The sequence below is a fragment of the Chlamydomonas reinhardtii genome, chromosome 2 (genome assembly GCF_000002595.2).
Source record: "Chlamydomonas reinhardtii strain CC-503 cw92 mt+ chromosome 2, whole genome shotgun sequence".
Lineage (NCBI taxonomy): Eukaryota > Viridiplantae > Chlorophyta > Chlorophyceae > Chlamydomonadales > Chlamydomonadaceae > Chlamydomonas > Chlamydomonas reinhardtii.
This window is the reverse complement of record NC_057005.1, coordinates 912,626-934,198: the sequence shown is the minus strand read 5'-3', so window position 1 is coordinate 934,198 and position 21,573 is coordinate 912,626. Positions and strand designations below refer to the sequence as shown.

General features: G+C 61.8%; 4 protein-coding genes across 4 annotated transcripts; 2 read left to right on the top strand and 2 right to left on the bottom strand.

Annotated features, from left to right (window-relative positions):
* The first annotated feature begins 388 nt into the window (after positions 1-388).
* Positions 389-5,210, top strand: CHLRE_02g079700v5 (uncharacterized protein). The gene is made up of 7 exons (XM_001701825.2): positions 389-1,146; positions 1,380-1,519; positions 1,767-1,952; positions 2,470-2,553; positions 3,009-3,063; positions 3,449-3,531; positions 4,242-5,210. Exons 1-7 carry the CDS (start codon positions 708-710, stop codon positions 4,371-4,373), a joined length of 1,119 nt encoding a protein of 372 aa, XP_001701877.2. The 5' UTR covers positions 389-707; the 3' UTR covers positions 4,374-5,210.
* A 398-nt stretch (positions 5,211-5,608) lies between these two features.
* On the top strand, positions 5,609-9,977 carry CHLRE_02g079650v5 (uncharacterized protein). Its single transcript, XM_043059219.1, has 8 exons — positions 5,609-6,118; positions 6,480-6,665; positions 6,883-6,955; positions 7,193-7,527; positions 7,694-7,777; positions 8,001-8,174; positions 8,386-8,497; positions 8,629-9,977. The coding sequence occupies exons 1-8, from the start codon at positions 6,107-6,109 to the stop codon at positions 9,354-9,356; spliced, it is 1,704 nt and encodes a 567-aa protein (XP_042926853.1). The 5' UTR covers positions 5,609-6,106; the 3' UTR covers positions 9,357-9,977.
* A 1,468-nt stretch (positions 9,978-11,445) lies between these two features.
* On the bottom strand, positions 11,446-14,598 carry CHLRE_02g079600v5 (uncharacterized protein). Its single transcript, XM_043059218.1, has 5 exons — positions 13,640-14,598; positions 13,199-13,342; positions 12,752-12,862; positions 12,372-12,475; positions 11,446-12,153 (listed from the first exon to the last, which is right to left on the bottom strand). The coding sequence occupies exons 1-5, from the start codon at positions 14,486-14,488 to the stop codon at positions 12,057-12,059; spliced, it is 1,305 nt and encodes a 434-aa protein (XP_042926852.1). The 5' UTR covers positions 14,489-14,598; the 3' UTR covers positions 11,446-12,056.
* Positions 14,599-14,647: 49 nt separating this feature from the next.
* On the bottom strand, positions 14,648-20,498 carry CHLRE_02g079550v5 (uncharacterized protein). Its single transcript, XM_043059217.1, has 13 exons — positions 20,340-20,498; positions 19,986-20,120; positions 19,501-19,614; positions 19,231-19,379; positions 18,749-18,888; positions 18,269-18,580; positions 17,899-18,105; positions 17,549-17,713; positions 17,151-17,352; positions 16,862-17,020; positions 16,385-16,619; positions 15,985-16,146; positions 14,648-15,818 (listed from the first exon to the last, which is right to left on the bottom strand). Exons 1-13 carry the CDS (start codon positions 20,391-20,393, stop codon positions 15,246-15,248), a joined length of 2,607 nt encoding a protein of 868 aa, XP_042926851.1. The 5' UTR covers positions 20,394-20,498; the 3' UTR covers positions 14,648-15,245.
* Positions 20,499-21,573: the final 1,075 nt, after the last annotated feature.

The window sequence follows — 21,573 nt, the reverse complement described above, 5'->3', positions numbered from 1 at the left end:
TGACTGAGAAGCGAAATTCCATGCATGGAGTAGTGCACCATGGCCTACAAAGCTGTGTCTAGAGGCCATGGGGACCCGCTTGAACGCATCCAGAATACATGATAAGCTTCTGTGGTGGTGCCATATTATCATACAGCAATTTGGCTTTCAGCCATTGTCACGCAGCTGTCACCAGAGGCTACACACGAAGCAGAAATGGTGCATGCGCCTCAAGAAGGCGGGAAAAGCTGGCATATCTCAAGCGCAACTCAAAGGAGCGGCAAGGAAAAGGAGCGGCAAGGAAAATGGGTGCTGTCCTTAGCAGCGCTGCACTGCCGTGGCCAACTCGAAGTTGCCTACGAAGTTAGTTTGTTGCTAATCGATAGCACAACAAAGCATAAAAGCGGAAGAGGTATTACTGTGCCGACATCACGACAGGTGTTGCAACTTGCTGGCTTCGCGGGCCTTAAGAAAGCCTCTAATAGGCAAAGAAGAACAAATTGCAAACATCGGACCGTGAGGGCGGGCTGCTTGCTGAATTCAATTGTGTTGGCGGCTGCAGGTTGCCAGGATGCTCCGCAGCAAAGTTATGTCGCTCAGACTGTCAGACACTTACTTATCACGCTTGATACAACAATACTTGATACCGCAGACCTGTTTGGTTAGCGCAAAACCGCGACACTGCTCGAGAGCCTTCAGTTTTGTCTGCGAATTTCTGCGGCGGGAATATGCAGACCGCGCTTCACAGTCGCTGCCAGCGGACCTGCAAGGCTGCTTCTAGCAGGCCTGGCAGCGCAAAGGTTCCCGTCTGCCGTGGCGCGAGCTTGACCCGCTCCGCCACAGCAACCCCCGCCGGGGCTCTGACGAACAATGGAGCTTCTATGGACTGGCATTTGCAGAAGCTGAAGCATGTGGTTGATTCTGGTGACTTCAACCGCGCCGCGGTGGATGTTGTGTTCAAGGAGGCTCTGAAGATGGAGAAGGTCCGCCCGGGCTCGCCCGAGTCTCGCGTGCTCGAGGGCTACATCATGTCCACGCTATTCTACGAGCCGTCGACCCGCACGCGCCTCTCGTTTGAGTCGGCGATGAGCCGGCTGGGTGGCACGGTGCTTTCAACCGAAAGTGCCGGCGAGTACTCGTCGGCCGCTAAGGGCGAGACGCTCGAGGGTGAGCTATGCGTGTGCAACCTTCAGGCCTAGCGCGTGCATCACGGCGTGGTGGAAATCCTCACAGCCGGGTTTCTACTGAGCGCGGAAGCCTGAGGAGGCGTGTGTTGCGCCCCGTGTCTCTGCCCATGTTTCAACCCGTCATCCGCCGCCTGCCTCACCAAGCACTCCACCTCCTCACCACCCGCTCATCATTCACCACCTCGCCTCCTCGCCCCGACCGCCTCCTCGCAGACACGGTTCGCACGGTGGAGGGCTACGCGGACTGCATTGTGATTCGGCACTCCCAGGAGGGCAGCGCCAAGCGCGCCGCCGCCGTGGCGTCCGTGCCCATCCTCAACGCCGGCGACGGACCCGGCCAGCACCCCACCCAGGTGCGCGCAGGAGAGCGGCCAGACAGGAGGGATAGGGAAGAGGGAGAGGCACAGGGGTTGGCGGAGTTGTAATGGCGGAGTACGGGGCAGGGGCACCAAGGGGCAAGACCTACCATCCCTCCAAACCTCCTACCCATCTTCCCCTGCCTCCCAGACCATCATTTCACCTTGCTACCTGCCCCATGCCCTCTCTCCCTCCTGCCCACCCGCTGCGCTTCCCCCCTTCCCCCCTGCTGCTCCCGCCCAGGCTCTGCTGGACTTGTACACCATCCAGCGCGAGATTGGGCGGCTGGAGAACATCAAGATCGGCATGGTGGGCGACCTGGCCAACGGCCGCACCGTGCGCAGCCTGTGCATGTGCCTGTCCATGTACCCGGGCGTGGAGGTCTTCTTCGTGGCGCCGGACGTGGTGCGCATGCGCGACGACGTCAAGGTGAGGAGCGGGGCGGGAGGGGAGGGGCGAATGGGTGGGAGAGGTGGGGGAGAGGAGAGGAGAGGAGAGGAGAGGAGAGGAGAGGAGAGGAGAGGAGAGGAGAGGAGAGGAGAGGAGAGGAGAGGAGAGGAGAGGGAATGTGAGCGGACAATGGGAGGGGAATGGGGAGGAGGGGGCGCGGGGGCGGTCCAGGCTGACTACGGTAGTTGCACGGTGGTGGTGATGAGGCCGCGCATGGGGGTAGGTGGAAGCAGGGCGGGTGGCAAGGGTGGATGCGTGGAGTGGTGATGGGGGCAGGTGCGCGTCCACTGGACACATTGATGGTTGCGAGCTGCGGACTGGGTGTGCAGGTTTGTTGCAGCGGACGGGCGGGGAAGGTCAGTAAAGGAGCTTCGGAAAAAGTGCGGGGCGGCAACACCGGAGGTGGCACGGGCAACGTACCCTGCTTGCGTCTGCCGCTTCCTCCTCGGCCTCCGTAACGGGTTCGCTGCCATGTGTCCTCCCACCCTGCACACAGGATTACCTGACCAAGCGCGGCGTCAAGTGGACGGAGGTGTCGGACCTGCGGGAGGTGGCGGGGCTGGTGGACGTGCTGTACCAGGTGCGGGGGCGGGGCCTCGTGGTGGGGGCAGCCGGGGGCAGGGGCGGGGGGAAGCAGGTGGGAGGGGGAGCCACACGAGTTGGTCACATGGGCCACCTTTGGGGGGCACCGGGGGGAGCGCAAAGGATGTAGTTTGTCCGGGAGCCGAGTGAGCTGGGTGCCGTGGGCATGTCCGGGGGGATGTGGGCGGGCGGGACAGGGTAGGGTGGGCTGGCTGGCTGGGCGGCCCAGGAATAGGAGTGCGGTAGCGAGCGAAATGGGGAGGTGCAGGCGACACCGCAACTCGTAGATGCAAGGGGCCGGGTGGGGAAGGAGGGGAGGGGTAGTGTATCCCAATCCAAAAGATACAAGCCGGTTCTGGGGTTTAGGGCAAGCAAACCAACAGTATGATGGGCTTCGAGTCTTTCACGGACGCCTTATCCTTGACCCTGCCTTCCATACCCATGCACACGCAGACCCGCATCCAGCGCGAGCGCTTCACGGACATGGACTCCTACAACGCCGCACGCGGTGAGAGCGGCCGTGGCACCACCAGCGGGGGCAGGGGGAGGCGCGCAACAGGCGGGTGCAGGGGGAGACATGGCAGCGGAGGAAAGAGCGCAGCGGAGGAAAGAGCGCAGCGGAGGAAAGAGCGCAGCGGAGGAAAGAGCGCAGCGCAGGCAGCCGAGGCAGGGGGTAGCGCGGGAGTGGGGCTAGTGGGAGGCACGGAAGCATGCCAGAGCCCATGCAGTACGGGATGGGACGCGTCATGTTCTTTGTGCTGCAACGACTTTGCCTGAACTCGGGGTTGTGGGGGGAGGGGAGTGCTGTATGGAAGCACACACGGCTGGCCGGGCCATCCGCTCATGATCCCTGCTGCCGGTGCTGGTGCTGCTGTCCCGCCCTCCCTCCGCAGGCAAGTACATCATCGACAAGGAGCTGATGAAGATCCTGCAGCCGCACGCCGTGGTCATGCACCCACTGCCGCGTGTGGACGAGGTGAGCACACGAGGGGGAGGGGGCGGGGGAGGTCATACACTCATCGGTTTATTACTTCATTGCTATTATAGTGCACCGAGTTGGCTAGCAGAACGTCTGTTGCCGTTTCGCTCGTCCGTGAACCTATGAGCTCCTTACGCGGCTCAACAAGCTCCTCAGCGCCAGTCGACTTGTTAGGTCCAGCAGGCCGCGGCGCGGCTCGCACGGGTTTCGGTTGCTGCTGTGGCCTGCAGAAGGGGCTGCGCTGGCACGGACGGGCCGCAGCGAATGGACGGCGCGAGTGAAGACAGAGCATGACTAACACGCAGAGCCAAACCACCCAGCCATTTGGTTAGACCACTGCACCCGTGCGCCTGCGGTTGCTGCCCGACAGTAGCGATGCCCGATGCCGTCCCTTCCTGGCGGTACCTCTAGAAAGGCTGGGTAACAAAACATAGGCCATTAACTACTCATTTTTTGCTGGGTGGTGTGGCTCTGCGTAGAAGGACATGAGGGTGCGACTAGCCTACGGCGTGCGGACTTGCCCTATTAGTATACCTACGGCCCATACCGCTCACACCATTACGGTGACACCTACACATGTACATGCGCATACGCGTTCGCAGTGTCGGCCCCTTTCCCTCTTGCTTTCCTGACACGTACACACACACAATACACACACATGCATACAAAACCTGAACCCCGTGCTCACATTTCCCTGTTACCGCCAGATCACCACGGACGTGGACTCGGACCCGCGCGCTGCCTACTTCCGCCAGGCTCGCAACGGCCTGTACGTGCGCATGGCGCTGCTCAAGCTGTGCCTGGCCGACAAGATGACCGCTGATGACCTGAACAAGTAGAGACACACAAACATGCAACACATGCAACACAGAGGCATGAAAGCGGCGGCTGACGGCCACGTCAGCTGGCTGGGCATGGCATTCTTTTCGGACAAATATTGTGTGGGGCCCGGTAGGCATTGCGGGTGGGCCGCCGCGTGCGCTGCATGCGCATAGCAGAGCAGCAGGAAGGGGAATCGGGAGGGGTGGGGCAAGGTGGGAGAGGAGCGCGCGGCGGAGCCCGTGGTGGCGGTCTGCGATGTGAGGCAGGTGCATGCTGCACGTGCATGTTTACCCGAAAGGACTTGTCAGTACCGCGGGTATGTATGGTGACAAGGTTTTGATGTCACGGTGGCGGGAGTCGACGTGTATGTTTGTGTGTGTATGTGCGCGTGTGCGGTTGGGAGGGTGCAGGGGAGCAAGCTGCATGATTCATGTTTGCAGCGGATACAGTAGTGAAGATCCCCGACTCCGTTGGCAGATTTATGGCAAGAGCCACGGTTTCCCCACCGTAAGGGCAAGATGCCCCCGCGGTGCCGTAGCGGATGGCCAGTGACGGTCCGCTGGAGGGGTCTTGGCAAGGATGCTGTGTGCAGCAAGGAGTTTTGACCTACCGTACGTTACTGGGGGGCATAAAGTTTACGCTCACGGTATGCGGCTTGGAACTGCCGACAAGAAATGGCGGATGGCATGGAGCACAATGCGACATCCTACAGCGCCCTCCACGGGTGCGACATGCCCCCACGGTATTAGGGCCATTCGTGGCTCTCGCCAACGCCGCGTCCCCACACGCCAAAATTGTGTTGAGTTTGCGCCTAGGACAGACGACCACTCAGTACGGTGTAAGAGGGCTAGCGCTAAGACAGGATCAACCTATCTAGCTCCTCACGTCACGGACCTAGGCCGGACGGCTGGGGAGTGGGGAGGACAGCATCAATCTGTCCTCCAGACTCTGCACACACACGCTGCAGCACACTCCCTGACTACCCCACACAAGCAACGTACGTGAATCGTGTATTTTAACAGGTCGTGTGCGGTTTGCCGGGCAGTCGGCACCGCAAGCAGGACATCAGCGCCAGCTGTCCGCAGGGACTTGAGCGGTGCAGTCTCCCCACTTACTGTGCCAGTGTGGGAGAGCGAACGGTGCTGGTGGCAGGGGGGGGCGGCCTGGGCGAACCGCAGCGCGGAACCGGGAGCTGACGGAACTGGGACCCCGTCGACAACGGCGATCGCTACGAGTTAAATCAAATGATGCCACCAGTGTTGAAGCGTGCTGGCAGGGAAAGCGGGAGCCCCGAAACAAGGACAGTCGGTCGCGCCGAAACCGGTTGCGGGTGGATTCGTTTTGTACCTCGGTGCCTCCGCCATCTCCAAGTTCGACTTCGAGCCCGGAACCGGTCCGCAATACATTACTACTCTGTACAGAATCTGTCCTTAATACATTACTACTCTGTACAGAATCTGTCTTTAAGGAGTCTTGTCTCTGCACATTATTTACGTAAAGCACACACACGTCATCCAGCGGCCTCGCTTCCATGCTTGCTCGACAAGCTTATGAACAACCACAATGGAGTACGAATGCTTGTGACATCGAGAGCAGCGCGGCGCCTGGTGTCAGGGGCGACTCGCATTGCTGCCCTGACGCCGACTGCGTCAGGCGCTGTGGGCTGACCCGAAGGCAGCACATTCTTGATGTGACACAGCGCTGTAAAGGAGCCTCCGTGGCGGCGCTTGAAAGGTTCTGGGGCTGTGGCATGGCCACCATTGTAAGTGGGCCTTCGAGCCTGGGCCGCGAGTCCTTGCAGATGTAATAGCCTGAGGTCGCCGTGCTGAATTGCATGGTCGTGGGCCAGGCCTTAGCTTGGCCACGAGGATGATAAAGGGTGTTGCTGGCACAGTCCGGGTTTGGCGTTTGGCGTGGCACGCTCCCGGTCCGGCGTTTAGCACGCTCAGGTTCACACCCTTTATGACCATCGTGGCCAAGCTCGGTGGCACGCGCTGTTGGCCGCCCTGGCCTGGATGCGCTACTTGTGGTTGTTTGCGGACCCCACCTTCCCACCTGCCTTGACGAGGATCCTGCATCTCCTCGAACCGCACTAATCTTCCCCCCCGCACTCGCCCACACAGGCCACGGCTGCTCTCATCTTCTCGGTCAGCTCGCTGTTCGTGAAAATACTGGAACAGAGCGCGCACGTGCCCCCCGGCGAAATTATTCTCGTCCAGGGCCTGTGCTGCTGGTGCTCAACCTCCGTGCTCCTCATCCTTGAGGAAAAGAGCGTGCATAGCAAAACCTGGCGCGTTGCGTTCCTGACGGTGCGTTGCAGTTCGTCGGAGTGTTGTTGTTCAGAGGGGCCTGCCTGATCCTGACGCCGAGTTGAGACTCAAGCAATGGAATGGGCTGGACAGAAAGGATAGCACCTAGCGGCTGTAGCTCCTGTGCCACATGAGGACGTACGGCATCTGATGGACAGCACGGCAGCCGTCCTGTTACGCTCCTGCTATATACCTTCCTACCTGCCTTCCTGCACAGCTGCTTCGCGGCTTCCTGGGCGCCCTGTCGATGGCCTGCCTCTACACGTCTTTCCAGATGCTACCGCTGCAAGGTGCGCGCCACAGGGCCCGCACCTGCTGACACATCGTGTCATGACTGGGCCGACCATTATTGGTTGCTTACTTGACGTGGGTGGTGCTGGGTTGAACGATTGGTGTAAACGACGGCTCGCAAGTTGCAGCGTGTCATGCCGCCACCGTGTTGGCATCTATGCGTCCAATCGCCTCACCGCGTGCCCCCTGCCCTCGGGTACCCCCTTGGGTGCCCCCCGTCCTCCTGCCGACCACAGACGCGGTGACGTTGTTCTTCTGCAGCCCCGTCATCGCGGCGGTGTTGGAGCTGGTGGTGACACGCAAGTGGTCGGGCTGGGCGTCCGTGGCGGCGTCGCTGTGCACGGTGGCGGGTGTTGTGCTGGTGGCCCAGAGCTCGGTGGGCTCACGCCACATGACACACTCGGTGGAGCATGTTGTGCCGGCTGGCGGCACCGCGGGCAGTAGCGTTGCGGATGAGGCCGGTGGCGGGGACGGCGGCACGATGGCCGGAGATGCTGCGGCTGCGGCGGCGGCTGAGTCCCTTAGTGTGATGGGTGTGGTGCTGGCAACGGCGGCGGCAACATGCAGCGCGGTGAGTGCGAATCGTTTGGGAGCACATACGGTACGGTATGCAAAGGGTGTCGGGTGATCGCGTTGTCCATGTGTGCACAGTCCCAATCCTTTGCGCGAGGCGGAGGCCGCTCGGCCTAGCTCGGCTGACCCACCTTTATCCCGCTGCTGGACCTGTTTGCATGCAGGCCGCGTTTGTGATTGTGCGCCAGATCAGCTGCGCACAAACGGCGCTGGGGCTGACCTGGTGGTACCATGGACTGGTTGTGATGGTGAGTGCATGTGTGCGGGGTGGATGGCAGGGGAGGTGGGGAGCAGGCAAATGGCCGGCATGGCGGCGCAGGCAGACTGCCACCTTGTCACAGTGGGCTGCAAGCCGCAATAGGCAAGGCAGTTGCCCAGCCCTGCCCTCGTTCCCCACCCGATAACTGAAGCTCCGTCCGCGCCCTTTGTGCATTCCGGCCGCACTCTCTTCCGTCCCCTCCCTCGCTCCAGGTGGCAGCCTTGGCTGTGGGTCTACGCTACCCCTCTCCCGCCGTGTTGCCCTCCACCTCGGGCACCTGCATGCTGCTGACCGTGGGCGTGCTGCAGTTCCTGGGCCAGCTGTTGCTCAACAGGGGCTTCCAGCTCATATCCGCAACACGCGGCGCCGCAGTCAACGTGCTGCAGGTAGGGCGGGCAGCACGGCAGAAGGGGAGAATCTTGGGGGGAGCTAGCTGCCGTTGATGTGCCATGTGTGCGCTTGCGCGTGTGTGCGCAACTCTGCAACCTCTTTATGGTACGTTTTTACTGTCTGTCATATTATCATGGCTTTACCGCGGCTGTCTCCGGCTGTCTCTAACGCATGCGTACCCGGTGATCGTAACCACGCAAACTGCAGGTGCCCTTCAGTTTCATGTGGGGCGTTGTCATCCTGGGTAACCGGCCCGCGCTTGTGAGCCTAGCCGGCGCTCTGCTGATTGTAGTGGGAGTTCTGGTGGTTGCGTTCCAAGGTGGGTGGTGGGTGATTCGTAGGAATTCGAAAGAAACATCGCGATTGGGCTGTGGCACCAATTGATTACTGAAGTGGGTTTGAACTACCAGTGGCGCGCTTCTTTAACTTGTTTGCTGTTTGATATGACAGGTAACAAGGATGCCGCGGCGGCGCAAGCGAGCAGCGGCACAAAGGAGGAGCGTGAAGCCCTCGCCGCGGGGACCACCAGCAGTGGTAGCTGCTGCGGCGATGGCGCCGGCGACGCCGCCAGCAGCAGTAGCAGCGCCGCGGGCGGCAGCAGCGGGCCAACGCCGTCCGCAAGCAGCTCTGCTCTGGGCACCATCAGTCCTGAGTTCTCGGATTGCGCCAGCGTTGTCGTTGACATGCACCAGCATCCCGAGCTGCCGTACCCAACATGGGCGCGTGCGGGTGCGCCGCTCCGTCTGCCGGCAGCGGCTGCGGCCACGGTGGGAGCGGCGGCGATCGCCGCGGATGCCGCTGCTGCTGCTGACGCAACTGCAGATGTGTGCCAGGCGCCGGAGCTGCTGCTGAGTGACGAGCTGGCTTGCTGCTACAGCTGCGGCGCGGCGGACAGCGGGGCGTGCGGGTGTCGCACCTCCGGCCCGGATGGGCACGCGTGCGGTGGCAGTGCCGGGGAGCTCTCCACGGACGCTGCGCTTGACCATTCCTTTTGCGCAGCGGTGGAGTCCGCAGCGCTGTTGCCACATGGGCACCACCAGCACATAGAATTGGGAGAGCGTCGTGGAGTAGGTGTGGGCAGCAGCAGTTGCGGGCCGCATTCGCCGTTGGCCAGGGGTGTGGAGGGCTGGCTCCCTGCAGGCGTGCCGTCGCACCCAGCACACCCACACCCACATTGAACGCCCCCGCCACAACCAGAACGTACAACAGCAGCGGCTGTGCCCAGGGCCAGAACCAGTAGTAGTGCTACTGCTGCTGGTGCTGCTGCTGCAGCTGCTGCGCTGGTGAGGCTGGCTCGCGGTGCTGCTGCGTGCGGGGCTCCTGGTTGGCAGAGGCGCCCGCACATGTGAGCCGCCAGTGTGGTGCGTGGGCGGGGCATGTCTTTGGCTTCTTTCGTTGCCATGTACGGACTCCGGCGCCCAGCGGCTCCACAGCCAGAGACTTGCTGTGTGATGTGGCGGCTGGAGCGCGCTTTCCGCGAGTATTTAATGTAGGGGTGCGTAGCGAGCGTCTGATCGAAGAAATTGTGTTTTTAGAGCGGGCGGTGCGTGTGAGTATATGGGCCATCTGCCATTACGATGAGCTTCGTGATAAACTGCAGTAGAAAGCGAGACATACCCCTCCTCTTCTCAGAGGCAAACGAGACGCTTGCCGTTGCTTACGTCTGTTTAGCCCAGCTATCTACATATGCCATGGAAAGTGTGACGCACCCGGTGCGTTTGCGCTACAGCGCGATTCAGCTCGAACCAACTATCATGATCGATTATTCGCAGCTTCTTGTATACGTGATCTTCTTTCCAGGCCGCGAGAGCGAGTGCAGCGTATGAACGAAGCCGGTAACTGCGCTTTCTTGGCTTCCTCGAGAATGCGCGCAGCTATAACTTACAGTGCGATGTATTAGCGACATAGTCTGGCCTGCCAGAGCGCGCACTTGCAAGAATTTCAGAGCGCGCTCGTTCCGATCGGCTGGGATGAAAGCTTACACGATATGTGCGAGCAGCTGTATCCGTTGATATAATCGGTGAGCAAAGTCATGCACAGTTGCGATGTGCTGTGAACTTTTAGCCGCCCCAGCTCGGCGAACCCCCTCTACGCTCCTCGCTGGCGGGGGGAGGGTTTCCCTCCCCCCTGCCCCCCCCTCCCCCCTGCACCCCCTCCCCCCAGCTTCCTAAGTGACGTGCCTCAGGCGGGCTAAGAGAATCGTATGGGAGGGGGGTGCAGGGGGGAGGGTGTCCCTCCCCCCGCTTGAGGGGGGGCGCAGGGGGGGGCACCCCCCCGCCAAAATGCATATCGACCAGGAGAGCCCCCCCCCTGATATCGACTACAACAAACGTCGATGCAGGCCACGATCAGTCGGCACTGATAGCTGGGCGCAGGGGCTAAGTTCGCGTACGAAGATGAAAGGGGGACTGGGAGCTGGCTTTGTGATTGAAGGTTCAGGATGCTCAAGTATGTAGTGCACATGACTTTCCCAAAGCATGTCAAGTGACCCGGGCTTGTTTTTTCATTTAATATAGTGTAGAGGCTGGGGCTCACACTGTGCTTGTTGCCATGGTCACCCGCGCCGCCATATGGAGCGGCACTCCAGGGATGCATAGTCACCAGTAACTAGCAGGACCGCTCATCTCCGTAGTTCTTCTACTCGTCGTTGTCCAGCAGGGTAGGCGTGTGCTATCGCTTACGAATGCGATCGCTTACAACGGGCAGGCCAGTCAGGCCAGAGGCTACCGTACATGGGCGCCGCGAGGTGTCTGGTGTTAGTCTTGTACCATATTGGTGTGTGGCCATGTCTCCGTGGACGCTGCATGGCTGGGTCGGTTGTGGACTGGGCCGGCTGACACGGTGTCACGGCCGGATTTGCTGGCGCCCTGATCAAGCCCACCCTCGCCATCGCACTGTGGCTGTTCGGGCTGCCCCTGTACGAAGCAAGGGTGCGCCTGTGATACGGTGCGTTACACAACTCTTTGTAGGCATTGCTTCTTTTTTGAGGCCCACGAGGGCAACTGACCGGCATGCTCGAAGCGTGGAGGGGTTGGGAAGATGGGTTACATGGCAAGGGACGTGTCGTCGTGATCCCAGCTAGCGAGCAGTGGAAAGCGCAGGGTGACAGGGTCACGGGGTGAGCAGGACAGCCGTGCGCATGTTACTTTCTCACTTCTGTTGCCTGTGATAAGTGTGTAACGCAGTTGGCAGGCGGCCACTGGCTTCCATATGGCCGTAGGGCTCGAGTGCCTCAGCCCAGACACACATAGCAAGGCGGGGACGGTGCAATCAGAAGCATTACACCATTTGTTAACCCGAAGTTGTCTACAGATCTTCGCCCGTCCTGTCCAGTGTCCACACCTTTTGAAGTGTGCGATTGGCGCTCCGCTCCATTAAGCACAGCATCAAACCTACCCAACTACTCCCCGTCCTCAGCTAACCCTTGACCAGGCTCGGACTTCATTCCGGTCCGTCGCTGGCCCATTCCGCGGCGCGGCTTGTCTACTGTGTCGTAACATGCATGGCTACCCATCTAACCCCAAATACCCACCTAGCCACGCTGACTCATCCAATATTTAGACTGCGTATGCCCATCTGCGCGGCGGGCATCGTCCGCAGATTACCGGCCGTGCCCCTGTCGCCCTCACAGCCCAATCTGCTCTCGACGCTCACAGCACCCCAAGACCACGCACCGTGCACACCGCCTGCTTGCGTCCCACACACACAGTACGCCGGCACGCCTGCTTGCAGCCAGTGCCGCCATGCCGCCGCATTCGCCTCCCCTGCCGCGCCCGCCTGTCGTCATCATCCAGCCGCCCTGCAGTCCAGTCATCCGTACGCCAGCGATGCAGCGCCGCAGCGCCACACGGTGGCGGCCACACTGCCTCCCTGCGGGGTTACCGCAGCTCCACCTTGAGCACGTCCGCCACCTGCTGCCGCACCTTGTCCTGAATGGCGTTGATCTCCTCATCCGTCAGGGAGCGCTCCATGGAGCTGCGGGCGCGGGCGTTTAACATGCATGTGTTCATGGTTGACAGGCATATGGCTCAGGGGGTTAAGATGTCCAGGAGCAGGTGGTGCAGGGGGAGCGGTTTCCGAGAGGGTTTGGAACCGCCTGAGCCGTGCCTGCATAAGGCGGTCCAGCGCCATGTTCCGTGTCCAGGCCTGCGCCCAATAGAGCGGTGTGCTGCCTGCAGGCGCCTCCGACTCACCGGTACACAATGCGGTAGCAGTTGGAGGTGCGGCCGGTCTTCTTGTTGGTGAAGTTGTCGATGAGAGTCACCTCCTCAACCAGGTCGCCGCCGATGTTGCGCACCTGCCGACAGGGCCGACGCAGCAGGTTGCGGGGTCTGGGTGCCGTGTGGTGAGAAGCCGGGAATACTACTTTCCCGGCTGATACCGAGAGCTCTTGCTCGCCCAGTTCCTCTACTACACCCCCATGCGTCCCAGCGCCTGAAACCTGTTCGCTCCACCCCGCTCTCCAGCCATACCCATTTCCCAGCCATCTCTCAGACGTCCGCCCCTCCACCCTGCTATGGGCCCTCCGCCCCCTCCGTTCCCCATGCACACCTCCCCCCCCCCGCCGGCTTACCAGCTCGCACAGGTTGTTCTCGCTGAACTCGGGCGACACCCAGAAGGCCATGTCCTTGTAGCAGGAGGGGTACTTGGAGTAGGGCTTGAAGCGCGCAGACAGGTCGCCGGCCTGTGCAGCGGCGGCGCGGCGGCAGTTGAGACCGGCGTGTTTGAGGACTGGGACGTGGTCAGGCTCTTCGCCATGCCAAGCCATTACAAGTCCGGCATCAGGCCTCATCTGGTATTGATGTTCGCCCACACCATGTGCAATCCACCCGCTGGCCCAACGCGCACCCTGCCCCTCCGCTTCTCCTCCCCATAACCGACACCCGCCTGTTGCCCTTGCCCTTCTCTGCTTCCTCCCTATCGCCGGCACATGGCGCCATGCCCTGCCGCTCATGCGTCCCGCCTTGACGCAACCCATCCCTGCGCCTGCCCGCGCCTCGCCCGCCTTGTGTCCCCGCACCTTGAACTGCTTGAGGAAACGGTCGTCGCCGCTCCAGAACAGGCGGATGTCGGGCACGTCGAACAGCACCATCGCCAGGCGCTCCAGACCCAGACCGAAGGCCCAGGCCTTGTGGCCCGGCTTGTAGTTGCCGTCCAGGATCACCTGAGAGCGGTGAGGAGGTGTGTGCGCATGCGTGTGCGGTCGAGTGGTTGCGGGGCTACTGGCTAAGCTTGGTTGGTGCGGTTGCGTACCCCACAAGGGGTTCCCACACACGTCGTCCTTGCGTGCCGGGCCAGTCCCTAGTGACGCCCCGTGGGCCCCGACCCACAACCTCTCAGACGGCAGCGCGGCGCCCGACCTGCCTGCCCTTCCCACTCCTCCTCCCAACCCCCTCCCCCGTGATTTGGGATTGGGATGGACTCCCCCTCTCTTTGGCGTTGCCCCGCCACTCGCTCGCACCTGCTCCATCACGCCGCAGCCCAGCACCTCCAGCCACTTGCCCTTGAAGAAAATCTCCAGCTCGAAGCTGGGGTTGGTGAAGGGGAAGTAAGCGTCAATCCAGCGGCACTCCACGTCGCCGAACAGGTGCTTGGCCAGTCCCTCCAGGGCGTCCTTCAGGTCCTTCTCCGCCAGGGCCGTGGCGTCCGCGCCAGCGGCGGTCCACTCCGCCTCCGTGAACACGCGCACGCCCTCCATCTGGTGGAACACGGGGTAGTGAGTGGAGTCGATGGAGTCGCGGCGGTAGACGTCGCCGGTGACCAGGAAGGCGGGGTGGCCGGCGCGCAGCGTCTCGGCCTGGTGCGCCGAGGTGTGGCAGCGCAGCACGGTGTTCGCATCCACATAGTACGTGTCGTTGGGGGAGCGGGAGATGTGGTCCTTTGGCACCAGCACCTCATCGAAGTTGGCGTGCGTGGTGACGATGGGATAGCGGTCGTCGAACGTCTTAAACATGCCCGGGTTGCGCTTCTCAAAGAAGTCGTAAATGGCCTGCTTAATTATGCAAATTGGGTGGTCCGGCTGGCGATGGAGGTCCGCACCCATCTTCTCATAAATATAGTCAGAAACATTGTTGTCGGCCGAGCCGGTGATCACGTCCTCGCGCTTGGGCTTGCCAGTCTTCAGCTCAACAGGCGCAGCGACGGAGACCGGGGCCACCGCGTGCACACGGCCGGGGCGAGCAAGCGACTGGAATGCACGCGAGCACACGCGGCCGCTAAAAGCGCTGGCGCGAACGCTGCGTGGGCAAGAGGGCATGGTCGCACCGCTCGCGGCACGGCCAGCCACAGCCGGGGCCCTCAAAAGAGACATCCTAATACCTAGTGAGTAGGACTAAAGCAGGAAATAGAATTGCTAGTCGGCCCACAACACACACATTAGCGACCACACAGCTTGCATGAAGTTTTCCCGATGCAGTCGCGATTCCTGTTGCAAGTTATACTTACTGTATGTGCTAGCCATTGTTACTCTCCTGACCGTTCATTACATAGCGACGCAAATGGTTCTAACTCATGCACACGCAAGCAAAATGACCGTTACATATTGTGCTTGCGCGATTCAAGCTACGCAAGTTCACGCTGCATTTCTAGAACATATGTTACAAATGCAGTGGTACTGGAAGATCCAGGGTATGTGCAGCCAGCTGACGCCTTCGTCATCTCGTGACAGTTACCGCTGCAACTAGCCTTTTGCATCCTTTTCGCAAGCACGCCTTTTGTGCTCTACACGGCTAGCACTCAACACTATATGGACCCTAATGCATCCATAGCGCCAGTCATACCTGTGTCACAAACCTGCTGCCTCACGGTTATCCCTCACACCAGCTATCCCATGGACGCGCGCAATGCGCGACCATCGGCCCAAACTATGATGTCCCTATCACGGTGTAATGCTGGCACTTCGCCGCCTCACCGACAAGAAAGGTGGCTCTTCCTCCGACGGTAGCCTCGCTGAACACGCGCAGTCATTACACGAGGTGTCCACAGGAGCCGTAAACCCCTGCCTACCATGCTCACACCTACCAGCAAACCCTTTCCGCCCATGCCACACGCCATTGCAAGCAAGATGACTACCGCGTGCCCGGTGGCGGCGGCGGTGGCCGGCGCTGGCCCATCGGTTGCCCCATGGGCGGCGCGCCACCTGGCGCCGGCGGCGGCGCCCGCTGCGGCTGCCCCGGCGGTGCGCCAGGCGGCCGCTGCAGCCCACTCATGCTCGGGCCCGACGGCATAGGGCCACCCGGTGCGCCTGGCGCAGGGCGGCCCGGCATGGGCCCTCCCGGCGCGCCGTGCGGAGGGCCGTGCGGCGCGCCGCCATGGCCGGGTGGTCCGGGCGGGCCAGGCGGGCCGGCAGGGCCCGGAGGGCCGCCCGGCCCCGGTAGCACGCCGCCAGGCGGGCCTGGGGGTCCGCCGGGCCGCGGCGGGCCGCCGGGCTGCGGCAGCGGGTTCATGGGCCGGATGAACCAGTTAAAGCGCACGCACTCGGGCGCGTACTGCCCGCAGAACTTGTCGTCAAAGAACTTGTACTGCTCCGGCGTGAGCTTCTCCTTGATGCCCGCATACGCGAACACCAGCGCCTGCAGCTGCACCACGTTCTTGCGCTCGCCCGGCGCCGCCATGTTCTGCCGCTCCAGTACCTGCTGCAGCTGTACAGCGCGGAAAACAAGGGGGCGGCAACAGCGATGCGGGACACTTCAGTACGGCTGCGTTTGATTTAGAGACTGGATGCACCGCAACTACCGGTACCGTATTGCAGGCGAGCAAAAGTTGGGCTAGAGTTTTACAGCACAGGTCATTTTAGTAGCTGCGTACCTGGAAAATTGCGGTCTTGACGTCCTCCAGCGCTGCGCGCGCCGCCTTGCGCTTCTCTATGATGGGCTCGTCCTCCTTGAGCAGGTTGGCCAGCTGCGTGGGCGTGAGGTGATGGATCACCGTGAACAGCCGCTCCAGAAGGTTCTTCTCCGACTTGCGGATCTGTGGGGGGGGGGACGCCGCAAGCACAAAAGTGGGGCGTCAGTGACGACTCACGAGCCTATTGCAGAGTTCACTTGCACAGCATAAAGCAGCTGTAACCAAGTTAGCGATTAGGGGCCTGTCCCAGCCAGCAACTGTACCACCCCCGACGTTTCCGCTGGGCTCGGGCACATAACCCCAACCCCAACCGATCGCCAGCCCGCTCTCCTCCCGTACAACCCAACCCAATCACACCCACCATGCAGTGCACGATGGCCTTGGGCACGGTGATGATGATGGTGTCCTGGATGCAGCCCATGTACAGCGACATATCGGACGCCGTCTGGTCCAGCAGCGCGTCCCACCGCGCCTCTGCGCTCGCGCCCGCCAGCGAGCCGCCCATGCGGCCCATGCGCTCCTTGAGGCGCAGCGGGTTGAGCAGCTGCGGCGGCGCCGGCAGCAGGTGGCCCTCCGAGTCGCGCACGCCGTCCGCCCTGCACCATTCAAAACTTCCGTGCGTCAATGCAACGCCCTACTCCGCTCGAGCAGGCGGTCAGCAGGCGGAGGACGTGATGTCGGCTATTCAACACCGTGTCCCAAAGACTGTGCGCCTGGGATCCGGACACGCGCCTACGCTGCTCGGCCTTAGCCCCACGCTGTAGCACCCCTTCTGCAACTTTCCCATTCGTGCCCCACTGCGCATCCAACCACGTGCCCCAACCGCCCACGCTCGCACCTGAATGCCGAGCTTCCCTCGCCGAGGTGTGTGTCCAGCACCGGCTCTGCGTCCTTGGCCCAGCTCAGGTCGCCCTCGTCCAGCACACCCGCAAAGCCGCCGAAGCCGCCAACCGCCGCCACCGCCGCCGCGCTGGGCGGAGGCACGGCGCTAATCGCGCTGCGTTGTGGAACAACACAGGAGTGAGGATACAGTGTCCGCAACACGAGAGGTCAATGATAGACGGGTTCAACAGGTGAGGACATGCAGCGTTCAGCACGCATTGCATGCGCGAATTTTCTGCGCCTACCTGGCCGAGGGACCCGTCGCCGAGGGCGCGGCGCCGGCACCGCCGCCCGCAGCAGCAGCCCCGCCCGCCGCCGGCGCGCCACCGGCGGGCGCGGCGCCAGCCTGGCCCGCGGCCGCCGCACCCGGAGCGCCGGCAGCGGGGCGGCGCGGATCGGCCGCCTTGCGCAGCTTGCCCAGCCAGGTCATCTTGGTGTCGATGTTCTCTGCGCATTGGCACCCCGTCAATATGCATGTGACTTAGCGTTCGTAGCCTCACTGCTATCTCTTTCGTGTCACTACTCACTAGCGTAGTTCCGAAAGTGTGATCAGCACCTCAGTGCGCACGCCAACGTCCGCGTGTGCCTAACTCCTGTACCTGTACTTGCTGTGCCTGGGAGAGCCCTTGGCCCAGCACCCCACCTGCACGCATGATTATGGCGTTGTGGTCCTTCACCGCTACCCCGCGGGGGTCCTTGTGGCGAATGCGGATCATCAGCTGCCCCTTGTCCAGCGGGTTGAGCGTGGCGGGCCCGGCGCCCACCGGCCGCGCGTTGCCCTTGTCGTCAAGGTCTTCCACAAGGCACTCTGCATGTGCGGAAATCACACACGTTGGAGATGGCAGGCGACTGCGTACTTGCATGTACTATGCCATTGGCCCCGCTCTCGGTAAAGGCAGCGGGAGCAAGTAATGTTCGCTCCGCTTAGCACCCCCAAATTGCATGCACGGCACGCGCCAAAGGGGCCCTGCCTATACCACCGCGCCGTCTCACCCGCGATGTTGACCTGACCGCGCAGGCCGCTGGGTTTGGACACGTCCTCCGGGCTCTTGAAGTAGTACAGCACGCGCTGGCTCTCGCTGAACACGAAGAAGCGGCGCTGCCACTTCATGGACTCCAGGAAGCGCGCGCTGTCATCGCTGACGTACTTGTCAAAGTAGCCCGCGATGAAGTCGTCTGCGTTGGCCATGCCCGCGCCGCCTGGCCGTGGAGGACAGCGCTTTTGTCAGACGCCGTTGGAAGGAGAGAACGTATACCGTACATCATGAGCCAACTCTGAGCGCAGCGCGCATCTTCCCGCGCGCTTGCTTTTTACACACCCCACCGCGCCCGCACCACAGCACCAGCGCACCGCTCAACGTACCGGTCTTGGGCGGTGACTTGCCGTCGTCCGAGTCGTCATCCGCCGGCACGCCGTTGGGCGGCGGCGTGCCGGGCGGCGTGGTCCCTGCCGCCGGAGCGCCCGCCGCAGGACCGAACGAGGGGAAGAACTTGGCGGCCGTCTGCTTCACAGCCCCCACCGCCCCCTTCTGTTCCGGCTGCCCCGGGACCTTGGCCTGCATCGCAGCGCGCATCTGGTCCTGCTGCTTGATGCGCTGGTAGCGGTGGTGCGTGGTGTGGCGGAAGAAGCCAGCGGTCACGTACGACTTCTCCATGTCCACAAGCATGTGCGCCACTGCGAGGGGAGTTTCAAGGAATAGGACGGGGTACTCATGCTCAGCGCTGTAAGCTATGCGCGCCTGACCCTTCGACGCGCCGCTAGCCGTTCATTCAGCCCAACAACATCGAGCCCCTCCTCCCCAGTCACCCAACTAAGCCTCAAGGGCCCTGGCCTGCCACTCACTCTTCTCCGACTCCTTCTTCCACTCGTCCAGCGCGGCAATGATGGCGGGCATGACCACGTTCTTGAAGTCGGGCACATACATGGGCATGGCACCCATGAGCGCCGCCTCAGTAAACGTGCCCGCCTTCTCAGCCGCCTCCCTGCACGGATGCCAATGGAACCCCACCGCTCTGTCACAGCTGACCGGCGAATGCCATGCCTAACGTCCATCGCATTCCGGAGCAGAGTCACGCTGCCCCTTCCTTTGCTGGCCGGCATGCTAGGCGGCGCAGCCGGATGGTCAAACACCCAGCTGCTTTGGCCCAGCTCCAACAACGCATCTGGCCCCTTGTCGTCCACCATGTCCGCCGGAGTGGCTACATCAAGCCGCCCCCCCCCCCTTGCGAACCGCTGACCACACAAGCCGCAGCCCTGCTCCGCAGCTCCCGGCTTCACGAACTGTGCCAGCGCACCGTCCCACCCGGGCCGCCACCTGGCCGCACCTGGCCGCGTTCACCAGCAGGTTGTACACCTCCTGCACGCACGTGTTGACGGGGTCCGTCACGAAGTCCAGAGCCTCCGTGGTCACCAGGCGCAGACCCTTCTCCGGCGCCACGAGGCTCATCTGGTAGCCGTCCGCCTGCCGGCATGCCTGTGTAGCATGAGTGTCCAACATTGAGGGGCGCATTCGAGGACAGTGGTACAATGGGCGACTGTGGAAAGTGCACGGTCCACCACCACCACCTCCTGCCTGTAACCTGAGCCCGCCTCACCGCCTTGACGTTCTTCAGGTCGTACACCTTGTCCATGGGCAGCTTCTTGACCTTGCCCGCCAGGCCCTTCTCACCCAGGAATGCCTCCTTGATCTTGCTGGCCACCGGAGACTCCTGCAGAACCAGGGCGTCCGCATAAGCAGCGGGCAACGGTCACAACCCGTGTTGGTTGGCTGACAGGACCGCTGGCCCGGCTCTCCCATCGCCGGACGAAGGTCAGCACGCCTGCAACCCGTGTCCCAGGGCCCTTTCCCCCACATCAAGATGTCGTCAAGACCCAAGAGTGGTGCATCGCGCAAAGCCGCGCCCGCGACCTCGGCCAGACACCGTGAGCTGCCTCCAACTGGCAGTAGCAGGATTCCCGTCCGGTTAGCTGCACCCCGCTCCCCCTCCCTCGCCCAATCGCCGCTCTCTTCCCTCGCCCAGCCTCCGCTCTCCCTGGCCCGTCAGTTGCCCCACGCTCCGTCCAGCGTCAGGCTGCTCACGTTGATAAAACTAGTGTAGGCTCGCTCAAAGCCACGGCACAGCTCAAACACCTCCTTAATACCCGCGGGGGCCTCGCCATACTGCAGCACGACCCTCTCCAGGGCAACACGCTTCTCCTGGAGACGGTAGAGCACCTGTTGAAAGCAAGAGTGCAATGATCGTGCAGCATCCTTGAAGCAACGGGCTCGCCCCAAACGCAAGATGGACGCAACCGGTGGGCCGCTAGAATGCCCATACAAATACATGCTCGAGGCTTCCAAACCAACACCGTGCAAGGGAAGGTCAACAGGCGCAGCAGGTGCGATCAGCTTCGCCCTGCTGCACACCAAGCCGTTTCCTTCTACGGTGCATACCTGCTCCAGTCCCGCAGTAGGAGCATCCACCAGCTGCGTCCCTAGAGCTGCCATGGTTGCGTCTCTTTGTCAAGAAGGGGGCTTCTACCAACTACTTCGTCATCGCCAGTTTCAACCTGAAGCAAGGCAGTGAGTGTTTGCCACCCGCAGCTATACAAGCAGTTAAAATGAAGTCATGAACTGGCCAACGGGCTTTCCGTCGTCGGATGCCCGCATGGGCATGGGGTGCATTCATCAATTGAGGATTTAGCCCGTCGCTCTGACGCCTGGAGTTGACTGCAGGACGCCTCAGGTCTAAAATGCACATACATTATGCTGCAAAACTCACAATCTGAAGTCCATAACAGTTCAATGCCACAAACTTGGACAATTTGGCTAAGCACTGTCTTGCCTGTGCACACGATGGGGTGGCGACGTGTCTACCTATGCAGAAACGCCTCGGTTGGCGCTATCTGGCTGTGGGGCGTAATGAGGAGTGGCGGGCAATCCCTGGGCATGCCCCGTCGTTGCTGCACCGGGAGGGGGCAATCAGGTAGTTGCTAATGTTATGCCTGCAAACAGTGCTTAAGACGGCAGCATGCCGCAGGAATTGGGCGGGTTTGAACACAACCAAAGCCGCCGGTGGGATTGGCGGCTGGCCGACTGAGCATCAACTGGTCGCTTTGCACGGTATGGCCCTGTCTGCATGCGCCATATTCGTTGTGTGGCCAGTTCTATGCGTGTCCTCACTGCGTTTAAGGGGGCGTTGGCCTTGCGCAGCGAACTGCGCGCGCATAGCTTGACACCGGCAGCCGGCCGGTCCCTGGCCTTGTGACGTGCTGCTTAGGGTGCCACGCTAGTCTTTTCAGGATGCTGGCCTTCTTCAAGGATGCTGGCGGACCTGGCGCCTGCCACCTGGATCCTGAGTCGAGAGTCGAGACCCTGCAGGTAGGCTTTTGGCGGGTTCAATTCGCGTGCACGTTGCACTGGACAGCGAACAGCAGCACATGCACACATGCATACAGCGTTCAGCGTTCCCCACCATATCAGGGCATCGGGCTCCTTCCATAGCCTGAAGCGCCCGACCTAGGTGGGGGAGAGGAAATGTTCACTCTAACAGGGTGTGCTATGTCCGTTTCGGCTTGCGCATCACCCTGTGCCGTGGCCAGACATTCAAACTCATTACTACAGAATGCACTCATGCTTCCCCACTCCATGCATCTCCGCAATGACATTGCATGGCATCATCATGTTC

Excerpts from the sequence above, each read along its gene's own strand:
- CHLRE_02g079700v5 (XM_001701825.2), top strand. The coding sequence starts at position 708 with ATGCAGACCGCGCTTCACAGTCGCTGCCAGCGGACCTGCAAGGCTGCT. Across the intron at positions 2,554-3,008 it reads TGGTGGACGTGCTGTACCAG|ACCCGCATCCAGCGCGAGCG; the intron begins GTGCGGGGGCGG and ends ATGCACACGCAG. Across the intron at positions 3,532-4,241 it reads CACTGCCGCGTGTGGACGAG|ATCACCACGGACGTGGACTC; the intron begins GTGAGCACACGA and ends TGTTACCGCCAG.
- CHLRE_02g079650v5 (XM_043059219.1), top strand. Across the intron at positions 8,175-8,385 it reads CCGCAGTCAACGTGCTGCAG|GTGCCCTTCAGTTTCATGTG; the intron begins GTAGGGCGGGCA and ends CGCAAACTGCAG. Across the intron at positions 8,498-8,628 it reads TCTGGTGGTTGCGTTCCAAG|GTAACAAGGATGCCGCGGCG; the intron begins GTGGGTGGTGGG and ends TTGATATGACAG.
- CHLRE_02g079600v5 (XM_043059218.1), bottom strand. The coding sequence starts at position 14,488 with ATGTCTCTTTTGAGGGCCCCGGCTGTGGCTGGCCGTGCCGCGAGCGGT. Across the intron at positions 13,343-13,639 it reads GCTGCGGCGTGATGGAGCAG|GTGATCCTGGACGGCAACTA; the intron begins GTGCGAGCGAGT and ends CACCGCTCTCAG. Across the intron at positions 12,154-12,371 it reads TGCTACCGCATTGTGTACCG|CTCCATGGAGCGCTCCCTGA; the intron begins GTGAGTCGGAGG and ends CCGCGCCCGCAG.
- CHLRE_02g079550v5 (XM_043059217.1), bottom strand. The coding sequence starts at position 20,393 with ATGGCAGCTCTAGGGACGCAGCTGGTGGATGCTCCTACTGCGGGACTG. Across the intron at positions 17,714-17,898 it reads CGGTCAGGTCAACATCGCGG|AGTGCCTTGTGGAAGACCTT; the intron begins GTGAGACGGCGC and ends CCGCACATGCAG. Across the intron at positions 16,147-16,384 it reads AGGCCATCGTGCACTGCATG|ATCCGCAAGTCGGAGAAGAA; the intron begins GTGGGTGTGATT and ends CCCCCCCCACAG.